We start from the raw sequence: 16227 nt of genomic DNA on the forward strand, positions 1-16227 counted from the left end.
GAATGGGGACAAAATACATAAAAGCAGTCCCAAAGTCTCCACTGTTTCCATTTTGCCAGGTCCTTCCACAGCTATGCAGTCCCTTTCAATGACTTCTTACAATTTCCAATCTGCCTGTAGTGTTCATTTTAACCAGATTTAATTTATATTCCAGGAAGAAAGAAGCGTCATTCAATGTGCTCTGCTCAGATCCAGTCTTTTAATTGAGAGATTATTTTGGCAATTTGACCTCATTGTACTTGAATATGAATTTTTTTTGAAAGTTTGCAAGAGATATCCCATTCTTCTTAGTTTTAAGAGACTTGAAAATTAATTATTAAATATGCAGAATTTATATCTAGGTAGTTCATAGAGACCCCAGAGATATATGATATTGGTTAATCTGGAGTATTTCAGTATGGGATTATGTTTCAAGCCAATTAAAGTAATTCTGAACCAAGGATGTTTATCACAGTTTATTGTGGGTCATACTCACTAGAATGACTATAAACTTAAGAAAAAAAAGATAATTATGTGTTAATGAGGGTATGGAGAAATTGGAACATTCTTATACTGCTAGTGGGAATGTAAAATGATATAGCGGCTCTGGAAAGCAGTCTGGCAGTTCTTAAACAGTTAAACAGAGTGACCAGGACTCAGCAGTTCCACTCTTAGCTATGTACCTGAGAGATAAAAACATACCCCCACACTAAACATACACACAGATGTTCAAAGAAGCTCTGATCTAACAGCCAAAAAAGTGGAAACAAACCAATTGTCCATCAACTGACTAATGGATAAATAAAATGTACTGATACACACTACAACATGGATGACTCTTGGAAACATGCTAAGTCTGGTCGGCAAACCACGGCTGGCGCGCCACATGCTCACTCAATGCCAGCATGAATCGCGCACCTCCCCCTGCGCTGCGTATCCTGCCGCGCACCTCCCGATGGACACCCCCGCCCGTACCTGTGTGCCCGCACGTGGCATTTTGTGGTAGAGCCACACTCAAGGGGCCAAAGAACCACGGCTTGCTGACCACTGCCCCAGGGAAAGAAGCAGAAGGTATTTTGTGGTTGCCAACCTCTCTGGGCCTTGTTTTCCCCATCTGAAAAATGAAGAAGGTGAAAGCTGAGGCTGTGATTACCTTGGAAAGGAGAGAGGAAAAGGGGGTGAGGGGAAAGGGGAGCCACATGCTCACTCAACTCGTGCATGAATCACGTGTCTCCCATTGCCTGACCGACCGACAACCCTGCACATGGTGTTTTGTGGAAGAGCCACACTCAAGGGGCCAAAGAGCCGCATGTGGCTCACGAGCCGCTGTTTGTCGACCACTGTGCTAAGTGAAAGGAGCTAGTCACAAAGGGTAGGCCAATTCACAGAGAAAGAAATCTAGATTAGTGGTTGTCTGGGAATGGGGAGGCATTGGAGGTGACAAGGGGAACAGAGTTTCTTTTGGGAGTAAGGCAAATGTTCTAAGACTAAATGATGTGGGAGATGTGTGAATATACAAACCTGAATGTCATATACTTTAATTGGATGAATTGTGTGGTATTAGAATTATATCTAGTAAAGTTGCTTTTTGAAAAATCACTTTTGGAGCTTTGTGAAAAGTACAGTTGGTGAAATTCTAGTGTTGGCTTCCAGAACTTGTTTCAGAGGTGACTGAATGTATATATATACTCTTGTATGAGAGCCATTGAATTACAGGAATTTCTAATCTTTTGAAGAAGGTCTCGTGATAGTAATGAAGACTAAGAAGATAGTAATGCCTTCTCTGACATGAAATATGTTGCTCTTACAGACAATGCAGAATATAATATGTCTCGTTCTTAATTACTGTGAAATCTTTGCCATATACCATTTTTTTTAAATCAACAGGTCATTGCTTAGAATATGCTACTATGTTGGACAGAGAAGCCAAACCATACAAAGTTGACCCTTTTGTAATTATGGTTAAGTTTCTGTTGGGGTAAGTCTTATTATCTGTGATGATCATTTTAATTTTTGTATTGTGTATAAAGCACTGTGTTTTCTTCCATAATGGAATATAAGTTTTTATACAAATATGGCAATTGACTTGTTTTATTAAATGGAATTTTTCTTAGACAAGGGCTTGATAAGTATATATTTATCAACATTTACTTTAACGGTATAATCATTTCAAAAGTAATTGTTGAACATAAATATATATATAAATATATATTTTAAAATATATATATATATAATCTACATATACACATATATATATATGAAAATCTACACTTAGACTAAGTTACCAGGACTTTAACATTTCCAAAGGGTTATATGTAGTCCATGATCTTTGAATATATGAGGTAATGAATTCAGCCATTCTAGAATATTGATGAGACAGCTCCCCAGATTACTTTTTTTTGCTTCTCATACAAAGTGTATTTTAGATCTCTCTACCCTACTTAACATTCCTGTATTAATTTATACAAATTTGGATTTGCTTAAGAACCATTGCTTAGATCTTTTTCCTTCTGGCATTTGAAGTAGCTATTGACTTTCTAATTTAAAAAATATATAAAGGACCACTCATTACTTCATTATGAGTAACAATAGAGAGCAGTAAAGCTGCACTGAATGTCAGGACTCAGGTCCTTGAGCATGAGTAGAACCTGAAACATAAATGACTTGAAATTTGTTCTTTAGTATAATTGCAAATTAAGCATCCTAGTACTTTTGGGACTCTAGTAACTGATCATACAGCTCAAATATTAAATCCTTGAATGTCAGTTGTTGATTTTTTGCTTTTTTTGTGTATTTCCTTTTATCTACAGGTATAAGTGGTTTAAAGAAATATGGGATGTTTTATTGTTACCAGAATTAGATGTCATCGTGTTAACTAGTCAGAGTATGTGTTTCCCCCTTGTGTCCTTGATTCTCTTTCTGTTTGGAACCTGTGTGGCCTACTGGGGTGGCTGCCTCTCTTCTGCATCTGTGAGACTCCTTTCTTCACTGTGGCTAGCTCTGAAAAGGTAAAGAATGAATGAGTAAAAGCTTTCTCATTGCTCTTAATTCAGAAAAAATTATATTCTGATGAGGAACCTTAACATTAATTTGTTTTCACTAGACTATAATTTCTAAGGAAAGATGTATAACTAGCAAAATATGGATTAGTATTGAAAGTTATGTCATTGTCATTATTGCAAGTTAAATGCTACATCTGATTTTGAACTTACTGCTTGAGTTAATAAAAAAAAAAGCCGAGTACACAAATATTTTTAAATTTCCACCATTATAAATCTAAGTAGGAAATGTTTCTCTGGCAGTACTTTTATATGCTAACTTTCCATCAAACCTGAGGGCAAGAGATTCCAACCAAGATATTTAGGGTACCCTGGCCAGTTGGCTAAGTGGTAAAGTGTTGGCTGGCATCTGGATGTCCCAGGTTTGATTCCCAGTCAGGGCACACAGAAGAAGCACCCATCTGCTTCTCCACCCCTCCCCCTCTCATTTCTCTCTCTCCCTCTCTCACTGTCTCTTGCTTTCTCTCTTGCTCTCTCTCCCCCCTTCCTGCAACCATAGTTTGATTGGAGTGAGTTGGCCCCAGGCACTGAGGATGGCTCCATGGCCTTGGTTTCAGGCACTTGGAAGAACTTGTTTGCTGAGCAACAGAACAGTGCCTCAGATGGGCAGAGCATTGCCCCCTAGTGGGCTTGCCGGGTGGATCCCTGTTGGGGCGCCTGCAAGAGTCTGTCTCTGCCTCCCCTCCTCTCAATGAAAAAGAAAAGAAGAAAAAATATATATATATTTTTTTCCTTGGTCAATCCTCTCCAGACATGTGATTTACTGTCCCAGAGGGGATTATGGTATGATTCTGCATCTTCTACCCTCTGAGCTGCTTCTGACACCATCACATGTGTGAGTGATCCTGAGACTTTAAGAAACAGAAAACTGTTTCTCTAGCTATCAAGATCAGAAATGTATGGCACAAGGCCTATAATTAATGATTATTTTTAGCAAATTTTTTTTTCTTAGTACAAATGTAGCCATAGTGTATCTAATTGGAAGAGGAGCTATCACAGAATATTACAGAATTTACAATGAAATATATCACCCTTGCCTTTATTAAAAAATATCGGCCTGACCTGTGGTGGTGCAGTGGATAAAGCATCAACCTGGAATGCTGAGGTCACCAGTTCAAAACCCCGGGCTTGCCTGGTCAAGGCACATATGGAAGTTGATGTTTCCTGTTCCTCCCCCCTTCTCTCTCTCTTCCTCTCTCCTCTCTCTAAAAATCAATTTAGAAAAAAAAAACCTAAAAAAATATCTTACTGTTAACTTATAGCATTTGCATATTATTAAGCAGGAAAGGCTGGCAGAGCACTGTACTGTTTTCTTCCTATATGTAACTTCCTATATGTTAACTTCCTATATGCTGTATTAAGAGCTTTATTCTTGTTTTTCCAGGCCCTCTGAACTTCCTAAAGATATCAAAGTGATATCACCAGACTGGCCCATTTTGACTATTGTTTTGATTATAGTTAGTTGGGCAACTTGTGGAGCATTTGCCATACTTCTTTCTTATCTTTACTATGTGTTTAAGGTATGTTCAATCAATAAAGTCAGAATGGCTTGGCTTTGTATCAGCAGACATAGTATTTCTTGTAGATGTTAACAAAAATTTTAATTACCACTGCAGTAATTTTATGTTATATAACAGATTTAAGTGTAAAGGTGTTTTTTTAAAACATCTTAGTCATTTAAAATATATAGTTAAAAGATTGAGCAAAAAAGGACAAAAAAAGAGAGAGAGAAAAGTCATGGATGCAGACAATAGTGTGGTGATTTCTGGGGACTGGGGAGAGAGTCTGGGGGGATAAATGGTGACAGAGACTTGACTTGGAAAGGGATGTTAAATACACAATACAGCGTACAGAGATGTATTGTAGAATTGTGTACCTGAAACCTGTATAACTTTGTTAACCAGTGTCACCCCAATAAAGTCAATTAAAAAAGGGAGGGGCAACCATATTTGATAAACACCATCCATTAGATTAGATCAACAGTCTCTGAATATTGCCTTTCTTGTAGAAACAGGATCTTTCCTGCCTTCACAGAACATGTGGGCAAGAGGAAATTGAATAAAGTCCTTTAATCAGAAAAATACATACATATATACATACACACATGCACAAATTATATAGTTAATTGTAAAGTTGAAACTATTAATCTGAGTTGAGATAGTCTGTTAAAAAAACAAAGGGCCCTTTTTACAACGAAACTATACTTGAACAGTTCCAAACTGTACATACTGTATGAAGCTTCTCCTCTCAGTGGGTTTCTTATTTCTATGTGAAATTTCATATCTTGCAGTGTCCTGTAAATAAAGATTAAAGTCCACCAAAAAAACCAAAAAACAAAAAAAAACAAACAAAAGGCCCTGGCCGGTTGGCTCAGCGGTAGAGCGTCGGCCTAGCGTGCGGAGGACCCGGGTTCGATTCCCGGCCAGGGCACACAGGAGAAGCGCCCATTTGTTTCTCCACCCCCACCCCCTCCTTCCTCTCTGTCTCTCTCTTCCCCTCTGGCAGCCGAGGCTCCATCGGAGCAAAGATGGCCCAGGCGCTGGGGATGGCTCTGTGGCCTCTGCCTCAGGCGCTAGAGTGGCTCTGGTCGCAACATGGCAACGCCCAGGATGGGCAGAGCATCGCCCCCTGGTGGGCAGAGCATCGCCCCCTGGTGAGCGTGCCGGGTGGATCCCGGTTGGGCGCATGCGGGAGTCTGACTGTCTTTCCCTGTTTCCAGCTTCAGAAAAATGAAAAAAACAAACAAACAAACAAAAAACAAAGGGAGGTGAAAAGATATGTTTCATATTATGTCTTGCTCTTGCAAATAATGTTAACTTTAAAAAAAAAAAAACATTTACTAGAGCAATTTTTATTCACACCTCCCTTGGAACAGGGGTTATAGACAAACCAAAAAGTTATGTTAGTCAGTAGGATCAAGTGTTACATATGTTACTGAAGAATCAGAAGGCAAGGATAAAAACAATGAGGTTGGTAATTTTACCGGGGGAGTAAAAACATTTGTGAGAGGGCTGATAGCTTTGTGGGAAATATAGGTCAGACACTTCACACTCTCCATGTTAGTCTTAATGTAGAGACAGTTGATGGATAATATTTTTTTAAACAAAAATATATTTTTTTATTTTTATTTTTTTGTATTTTTCTGAAGCTGGAAACGGGGAGAGACAGTCAGACAGACTCCCGCATACGCCCGACCGGGATCCACCCGGCACGCCCACCAGGGGGCGACGCTCTGCCCACCAGGGGGCGATGCTCTGCCCCTCCGGGGCATTGCTCTGTTGCGACCAGAGCCACTCCAGTGCCTGGGACAGAGGCCAAGGAGCCATCCCCAGTGCGGGGGCCATCTTTGCTCCAATGGAGCCTTGGCTGCGGGAGGGGAAGAGAGAGACAGAGAGGAAGGAGAGGGGGAGGGGTGGAGAATCAGATGGGCGCTTCTCCTGTGTGCCCTGGCTGGGAATCAAACCCAGGACTTCTGCACGCCAGGCCAATGCTCTACCACTGAGCCAACCGGCCAGGGCACAAAAATATATTTGCATCTGCTTTTAACACATACATATACAGTATAGATTATTTTCATCAGGAAGAAAGCTATTTAGAGCTACTTTGATTTATAAATATAATATTTTGAGTTCTTAATTATTTATTTCAGACTAACCCAATAAGCAAAACTTTCTCAAATACTTAAGCAAATCTAGTAAGTTAAACTTACAGACTTTCTCAGATTCTTATAAACATTTCTCCAGTGTATATAATTGAGTTTAGATTTTCAAAGATTTAGAATATATAAAACAAAGTTACTTTTTACACTAGACTGAATAGAATCAAATTTTTTGCTCACAGACACTTAAAGTTGCTATAGCAAGGCGTTGTTCAAACAGAGGCTCCAGAATGGAAAAGGGGTAGCAGTGTATCCTCACCCTAATTACTCTGGAAGTTCGTATTCTTTTCCTTCTGTTTTTTAATCCAGGATAGTAAGCATGTGTAGTTATTATTTATCTTTGTGAAAAGAATATTTTTAAATGTTCAAATTAACTTTTAGTTGTCTAGTTTTTAAAAAATTTTAGATTACAATGCTTCTCAATTTAATATAAATGGTTTCTTTGTTTTAAAATAAAAGTAAAATTAAAAGGTCATTTCTTTTTCCTAGGTTGTTCATCTGCAAGCCAGTCTAACAAATTCTAAAAATAGCCAAACTGTGGTAAGTTTTATTTTCAGAACTCTACATCATTTTAACATGAAAGAACATGGGAAAGTTTTTAAGTTCTTTCTAAATATTGGGATTTTACAGTGTTTAAAAAGTATTATGGGCCTGACCTGTGGTGGTGCAGTGGCTAAAGCGTCGACCTGGAAATGCTGAGGTCCCCGGTTCGAAACCCTGGGCTTGCTTGGTCAAGGCACATATGGGAGTTGATGCTTCCAGCTCCTCCCCCTCTTCTCTCTCTGTCTCTCTCTCTCTCTCTGTCTGTCTCTCCCTCTCCTCTCTAAAATGAATAAATAAAAAATAAAATAAATAAAAATAAAAAGTATTATGAATTTAAGTAATTTTAAGAAAAGTGAAAATAATGAATATTCAATAGGCTATCCAAGAGTAATTTGATCTTTGTCAGTATTTATCATTTTTGTTATTACCAACTATATTTTAAATTTTATTTTGATGCCCTGACCAAGTAGCTCAGTTGGTTCAGGCATTGTCCCACTACACCAAGGTTAGGGTTCAATCCCCTGTCAGGACACATAACATATAAAAACTAACCAATGAATGGATAGATAAGTGGAAAAACAAATCAATGTCTTTCTCTTTCTTTTCTTTTCCCTCTAAAATCAATAAAATGAATCAGATGTTTGAGTACTTAGAGGATATATTCCTGCAGTGGCAATAGCAAGTCAAAGGTGTAAAAGTTTTATAATTGATGAGCACTGTAAAACAAGGTAATATCAGTATTTTTATCAGTTTCTAATGGAAAGATGTGTTTACTTAGCTATTAATTATGATTCTAAATAAACTTAAATTTTACTTAATGTCTTGATATGCTTACATTATTGCTTTATAGAATCCGAAACACTCTAGAAGAAGTGAAAAAAAATCCAATCACCATAAAGACTCTGCAGCACACCACCTTCGTTTATCTGCCAGTGACGCGGAAGACAGTCTTCGCATGCACGACACTGTGATCAACTTGTTAACGTGGACTGTGCTTCTCAGCATGCCATCTTTAATTTACTGGTTAAAGAATCTGAGGTGTGTTTTATTTATACAGTTATCATTTATGTGGTTCAAACAAATATTTTTAAGGAGAAGCTTGCTAGATTCCTAATGATCCATAAATTTCCTCAAGAACAAGACGCTGTATATCCCCTGAAATTTATTTTCAGTACTTTCACATTTTCTTCCTTACCATGAGAATATAAACTTTTAAGAAAATTAACTTCCCCTAAATATGCCCCCTAAAAGAGGGCTGTCACCTTTAACCTTCTTTGATCTACAGATGTGAAAATGTGCTTTATTTTGTTGATTTCAGGTTTGCATAATGCTAGTGCTTTATGTTTTTTTAATCCATGATCAGTTTTATGTTTTCTTAAATTTGAGAGGAAGAAAAATGCTTCCATTTAAAAAATATTAGAAGTAATGAAAGAAGTGTGTACTTTTCTAGTATGTCCCATATATATAACTAAAATAAGTGACCAGCCATCTTACTACTGAAGGCCATCATTTGCTTTGCTACCTGATAAGTATCTTAGGTCCAATAAGAGTCTGAAATACCCTCCAATATATTTCTAGACTAATTAGTAGTTGATAAATTGTTTCAAAAAAATAGGCTACCTATCAACTAATAATTGAACCTCTACTCAATATAGTTTTCAGGAATTATTTAAAGCTTTTAGATTATCTAACTACTGGAAGTGGGGTTTTTTTAATTGGCAAAAACAAAATAAGTGTGATAACTTAAATCAGAGGTTACCAAATGTTAGTATCCTTCGTCTTTCATTTTGATCAAGACCCAGATTTTTGTTCATAGAGTTAGGGAGAAAACTATTTAAGGGGCACAAGTTTATGATTCTGAAAGGCTATAGACGTTTCACTGTAAAAAATTTGAGAGAATTTGAATTTTAAGAAGATAAGGAACAATTACTTTATATAAACATTTTTTTATTTTTTAAATAGAGCAACCTTAATATATTTTAAATAATTTGTTTTATAAAATTTATATATGAGCTTTTAGGCCTATACTTATAAAAAAGAAGTACTTTTGAAATAAAGGACATCACAAAAAATTTAGGAGTTAGAGCAGAGTACCTAATACACAGACAAAATGGGCAGACAAAGGTATATGACCCAAGTGAATCAACAAGAGAAATTTCCAGAAAAAGAATTCAATGAAATGGAAGCAACCAAACTACAAGACATAGAGTTTAAAATAATGATTATTAGGAAGCTCAAGCATCTTAGAATAAAAATGAATGATCACAATCAGAACTTAAAGAGATAATAAGCATTTTAAATGGACACTGAAATTATAAAAAGAGGCCCTGGCTAGTTGGCTCAAAAGATAGAGCGTTGGCCCAGCATGTGGACTACCCAGGTTCAATGCCCAGTCAGGGCACACAAGAGAAGTGACTATCTGCTACTCTTCCCCTCCCTGTTTCCCTTCTCTTCATCTTCTCCTCCTGCAGCCAGTGACTCAGTTGGTTTGAGCATTGGTCCCAGGTGCTGAGGATAACTCAGATGGTCTGAGCATCAGCATCAGGTACTAAAAATAGCTCAAAGTTGAGCATCTTCCCCAGACAGGAGTTGCCAGGTGGATCCCGGTTGGGGTACATGCAAGAGACTGTCTCACTATCTTCCCTCCTCTCATTAAAAAAAAAAAAAACATAGAAAAGAAACAGTCAGAAATGGTGAATACAACATCTAAAATGAAGACTGCACTAGAAGGAATCAACAGCAAGTTGGATGAAGCAAAGGTTTGAGTCAGTGATTTTAAAGCACAAGATAAAGGTAAGCACAGAAGCAGAGCAGCAAAAAGGAAAGAGAGAAGCTCAAGAAGGCTGAGGAAACGCTTAAGAGACCTCTATGCCAACATCAAGTGAAACAACACCTGCATCATAGGGGTTCCTGAAGAAGAAGAGAATGAACAAAGAATAAACTTGTTTGAAGTCATCATAGTTGTAAACTTCCCTAACCTGATGAAGGAAAAAGATCACACAAGTTAAAGAAGCACAGTTCCTTTAAGATGAATCCAAAAAGGCCTACACCAAGGCACATTATAATTAAAGGGTCAAAGGTAAGAGACAAAGAATACTAAAAGCTACAAGAGAAAAACAATTACCTATGAAGGAGCCCCCATAAGGCTGACATCTGATTTCTCAACAGAAACACTTAAGGCCAGAAGGGATTGGCAAGAAATAAATATTCAAAGTGATGCAAAACAAGAACCTCCAACCAAGATTACTCTATCCAGCAAAGCTATCTCATTCAAAATTGAAGGAAAAATAAAGAGCTTCCCAGACACACACACACACACACACACACACACACAAGAGGTGAGGGAGGGCTAAAGGAGTTCATTACCACCAAACCAGTATTGCAAGAAATGTTATAAGAAGAGGAAAGGAACAAAGAAATTGAAAGAAAGAGGGTTACAAGTTTAAAGAGTAAAACTGCAATAAATAAGTACATAACACAAATAACCTTAAATGGAAATGGATTAAATTCTCCAATCAGAAGACACAGGGTAGCTGAATAAATAAGAAAACATGACCCATATATATGCTGTGTACAAGAGACCCACCTGAGAACAAAAGATACACATAGACTGAAAGTGAAGGGATGGAAAAAAATACATGATATTTCATCCAAATGGAAATGAAAAAAAAGCTGGGATGGCAATACTTGTGTCTGGCAAATAGTCTTTAAAACAAAGGGACAAAGAAGATTACTACATAATAATAAAGGGAGCAATTGAACAAGAGGATGTAATCATTATAAATATGTATGCACCCAATATAGGAGCACCTAAGTATATAAGGCAGATTTTGATGGACACAAAATGAGAGATTGACAGCAATAAAGTAATAGTAGGGGATTGTAACACCCCACTGACATTGATGGATAGATCCTCCAGACAAAATCAACAAAGAAAAAGCAACCTTAAATGACACACTAGATCAACTGGATTTAATTGGTATCTTCAGAACATTTCATGCCAAAGCATCAGAATATACATTCTTTTCAAGTGCTCATGGTAAGCCCTGGCTGGTTGGCTCAGTAATAGAGTGTCAGCCTGGCGTGTGGAAGTCCTGGGTTCAATTCCCATCCAGGGCACACAGGAGAAGCGCCCATCTGCTTCGCCACCCTTCCCCCTCACCTTTTTCTCTATCTCTCTCTTCCCCTCCCGCAGCCAAGGCTCTGTTGGTGCCAAATTGACCCGTGCACTGAGGATGGCTCCATGGTGTCTGCCTCAGGCACTAGAATGGCTTCGATTGCAGTGGAGCAATGCCCCAGATGGGCAAAGCATCCCCTGGTGGGCATGCCGGGTGCATGTGGGAATCTATCTGCCTCCCCCCACCCCACCGCTTCTCACTTCAGAAAAATATGATACCAAAAACTGCCGGGGTCCAGCCCCGGGGGGGATCCAGGGGTCCCACAGGAAGAGACGGCGTTGGCGAAAATCGAGTGAGAGAGCCGAATTCTTTTCTTTCTCTTTATTCTCTAGTTAGCATTTACTGCCAGGCATCTCCACTAAATGCTGGTCTAGCTTTACTTTTTATGCACACACACTAAGTTACAATCACATGGTATTTTGAATACATCATTGTTTTAGTTTCACTATGGTTACATATTTTTAGATAACAGTTAATTCATATCTATAAGCTACAAGTCAGGTGGTAAGTTATTCAAAGTACAGTTATACAATAACTTGAATAGTAATAACAATATCGGTACAAACTTCTAAAAGATTAGTACTAATTAATAACTCTATTTTACTCTTGTTGTGAGTCAAGGGCACAGAGAGAGATAGCAGACGAAATCATCAAGGACTAGCAAAGGACCACCGCTTGCTCAGACAAATAGCCTTGAGTTCATGTAGTGTCCTAATTCTTTCTTCACAAGACTACAAAAGGCTTGCTGTTTAAGAAACTAACATAGCATTAAGAGTAACTTTTACTTAAAGATATATAGAGTGCACCTGCAAGATAGCTAGTAGCAACATAATATCAGAAGGCATTAATTGCTATTGCTGCTATGAATCCCACCACATTCCTCTCCTTATTCTTGGAAAATACAAAAATCTCATGAGAATGTTTTACTGAGAAAAGCCCAGCAACTGCCTTCAGTGACAAAACAAGTCTTTTAACAAAACATTCTTTACTTGCCAGCTGCACTCCTATCCAAGGCCACGCAACGGGCCACTCCACTACACCTTACCTAAGATTCTAATGTCTAGTTAAACTTGATTCATTTACTATATTCATACACTAGTTAAGTTCTAACTTTATTCTTTCTAACATGATTAATAAGAAGAAATTCTCCTACAAACTTAACCCTTTATGAGGGATATCATGGCCAGCCTCTTATGTTTATGAGCCCAGTTCAAGGGGCTTACAGGCTTTTCTGTGGAACTTACACCTTCTGTCTCATTTACAAAGAAATTACTACGAATCTACAGGGAAAGCATGGTACTATTATCCCTATGCCATAAATAATAGCACACACCCAAAAAGGGGGGAATATAAGGCCAGATTAATTCAAAAGATTAAAGGGGGAAGTATCGTTGTGCCTTTCCTTTGCGGTGACTTTGTCAACCCGCAGCTATTAGTCTTCACTGCAGTGACTCTATCTTCTTTTGCTGTGACTTTGTCAACCAGCAGTTGTGGATCTTCTCCTGCTGTGACCTAGTTAGCCAGCATTAGTGGATCGGCTCCCGACAAAAAACATTTAAGAAGATTGGAATCTTGCCATGGCTGGGCAGCTTAGTTGGTTAAAGCATCATCTCAAAGCACAGAAATTCCCAATTTGATCCCCAATTAGGGCACATACAGGAACAGATCAATGTTCCTGTCTCTCTCTATCTCCCTTCCTCTCACACTAAAATTAGTAAATAAAAGTTTTAAAAAGCCCTGGCCAGTTGGCTCAGTGGTAGAGCGTCTGCCTAGCGTGTGGAGGACCCGGGTTAGATTCCCGGCCAGGGCACACAGGAGAAGTGCCCATTTGCTTCTCCACCCCTCTGCCGTGCTTTCCTCTCTGCCTCTCTCTTCCCCTCCTGCAGCTAAGGCTCCATTGGAGCAAAGATGGCCCGGGCGCTGGGGATGGCTCTGTGGCCTCTACCCCAGGCGCTAGAGTGGCTCTGGTCGCAACATGGTGACACCCCGGAGGGGCAGAGCATTGCCCCCTGGTGGGTAGAGCGTCGCCCCATGGTGGGCGTGCCGGGTGGATCCCGGTCGGGCGCATGCGGGAGTCTGTCTGACTGTCTTTCCCTGTTTCCAGCTTCAGAAAAATGAAAAAAAAAAAAAAAAGTTTAAAAAACATCTTACCAACTATCTTCTATGACCACGATGACATGAAACTAGAAATCAACTACAATAGAAAAACTGAAAAATATTCAAACACCTGGAGACTAAATAGCATATTATTAAATAACAAATGAGTTGACAATGATAAGGAAGAAATCTAACATTTCTTTAAAACAAATGAAAATGAACAAACAGCAACCCCAAATCTATGGGCCACAGCAAAAGTAGTCATGAGAGGGAAGGTCAGAGCATTATAACCATACCTCAAGAAGCAAGAAAAATCTCAAATCTAACCCTGCACCTACAAGAACTAGAAAAGGAACAACAAAGCCTAGAGGAAGTAGAAGGAAGGACGTAATAAGTATCAGAGTAAAATAAATAACAGAACCAAAAAAGAAAAAGTGCTTTTATAGTGAATATATTTATTTCCTATAGTAGTTTATGCAGTAAGTCTTACATAAAATTTTGGTATAAATATCATCTAGAGCAAAAATTATCAAAGATTTCATGAGCTGTTTAGAACTTTTATATGCATACTACTACTGAAATATTTTGCAATTTGAATTTGATTCTGATCATTTAAAATGATCAGGTGTGCTTTGTTGATTCCTGTTATGTTTTTTTCTCTTTGATATAGGTATTACTTGAAACTTGATCCTGACCCATGTAAACCTTTGGCATTTATCCTTATTCCAACTATGGCAGTTCTTGGAAATACTTACACTGTTTCAATAAAATCAAGGTATGGTTATTTATTCTATCTTTTCTCACATTTATTCCTGGTCTTTTTCACCCTTTTTTCTTTTCTTATTTTCTTTTTGTGACAGAGAGAGAGACAGAGAGGGACAGGTAAGGACAGACAGACAGGAAGGGAGGAGGGGAGAGAGATGAGAAGCTTCAATCTTTCATTGTAGCTCCTTAGTTGTTCATCGATTGCTTTCTCATATGTGCCTTGACTGGGGGGGGGGGCTACAGCAGAGCGAGTGACCCCTTGCTCAAGCCAGTGATCTTGGACTCAAGACAGAGCCCTTGGGCTTCAAGCCAGTGACCACAGGGTCATGTCTGTGATCCCAAATTCAAGCCAGCGACCCCATGCTCAAGATGGTGAACCCATGCTCAAACCAGCGACCTTGGGGTTTTGAAATTGGGTCCTTTGCATCCCAGTCTGACACTCTATCCGCTGTGCTACCACCTGGTCAGGCTGTCACTCTTCCTTTTAAGTCTAAAGTATGCTCTTTCTAAAACTTTGACTATTCCTAAAAGGAAAACTGATAGTAATTATGGTGTATATGCAAATATAGTTTATATGGAAGTATATTTTTTCTTAATTATGGGTTTATAATTATGTTTTTTCTTTAAAAAGTTAACCCTTAAAGGGTATGATGTCTCAAAATTTTCTTCCAAAAAATACTGAGCCAGTTTGCTCAGTAGTGGAAAGTGTATAGAAATACAGGTAAAGTAAGTTTGGCCGTGACTTGATAATTTTTGAAGCTGGGTGACCAGTATATGAGGTTCATTATACTGTGATCTATTTATGTATGTGTTTAAAAGTCTCCATAAGAAAACTTGACTTTTCATTGACAGGTTGGTTGTTTTCAGAGCCTTTTCCATTGATTCTGGCAGGTATTCACAGATATTCTAGAATCAGGCTGACCTGAGGTTTAAATCTTGGCTCTGCTATTTAATAGCTCCATATCATTAGGCAATTTTCTTAACCCCTCTTATCCTCATTTTCTCTATTTGTAAAGTGAAAGGTGATAAATTTTCATGATAGTACAGATGCTTCTAGACTTTGATAGGGTTCCGTCACGATAAGCCAGCCCATCTTTAACTGAAAATATCCTAAGTCGAGAATGCACTTACTACACCACTGTAGAGTACTGGTTGTTCACCCTCATGACTGCGTGGCTCACTGTGAGTGTGGCTGTCTCCACTGCCCAGCATCACAAGAGAATGTTTTACCACATAGTGCTAGCCAGAAAAACATCAAAATACAAATTCAAATTAGGATTTCTACTGAATGCATATCCCTTTCACGCCATCGACAAATCCAAAACTCCAAAGTCTAACCATCATAAAATGGGGACTATTTGTATTTTTCTTTTAAAAATATGTACATTCTCCTGTTACAAATTAAGTTGATTCCTTTTTTATTTGGTTGAGAGGTTTTTTGTTTTTTTCCTTTTGCCATTTTAAGTAGGGTTTACTATTTTTGTAGCTAAATCTTAGTAAACATTATTGATTATTTTTGTTATATTTCTAGTGGTAGAATTGCTGAATGAAAGACCAACTAGTATTTTTCTGTTGTTAAAAATATTTTAAAGAAACAAAACTAGTTATTTACTTTATAGGAATACTTTTTGGCCCTGGCCAGTCTGCTCAGTGGTAGAACATCAGCCCGACATGTCGATGTCCCAGGTTTGATTCTGGTCAGGGCACGCAGGAGAAGCAACCATCTGCTTCTCCACCCCTTCCTCTCTGTCTTTCTCTTTCTCTCTCTCTCTTCTCCTCCCGCAGCCATGGCTCAATTGATTCAAGCGCATCAGCCCTGGCCACTGAGGATGGCTCCATGGAGCCTCCCCCTCAGATGCTAAAATATAGCTCTATTGTGAGCATGGCCCCAGCTGGGCAGAGCATCGGCCCCAGAGGTGTGTTGCCGGGCGGGTCCTGGTTGGGGCAC

At 38.6% G+C, this 16227-nt stretch overlaps 1 protein-coding gene across 2 annotated transcripts in view; it reads left to right on the forward strand.

Moving 5' to 3' along the window:
• Positions 1–16227, forward strand: part of PGAP1 (post-GPI attachment to proteins inositol deacylase 1) — a 94268-nt gene that overhangs the window by 69412 nt on the left and 8629 nt on the right. For both annotated transcript variants that reach the window (XM_066233372.1, XM_066233373.1), the window contains 6 exons: positions 1867–1957; positions 2790–2987; positions 4423–4558; positions 7186–7236; positions 8090–8277; positions 14185–14289. In XM_066233372.1, coding sequence (XP_066089469.1) covers positions 1867–1957; positions 2790–2987; positions 4423–4558; positions 7186–7236; positions 8090–8277; positions 14185–14289 — 769 coding nt within the window. The remainder of the gene's footprint in view (positions 1–1866; positions 1958–2789; positions 2988–4422; positions 4559–7185; positions 7237–8089; positions 8278–14184; positions 14290–16227) is intronic.

The sequence above is a fragment of the Saccopteryx bilineata genome, chromosome 5 (genome assembly GCF_036850765.1).
Source record: "Saccopteryx bilineata isolate mSacBil1 chromosome 5, mSacBil1_pri_phased_curated, whole genome shotgun sequence".
In the NCBI taxonomy this organism is placed as follows: Eukaryota; Metazoa; Chordata; class Mammalia; order Chiroptera; family Emballonuridae; genus Saccopteryx; species Saccopteryx bilineata.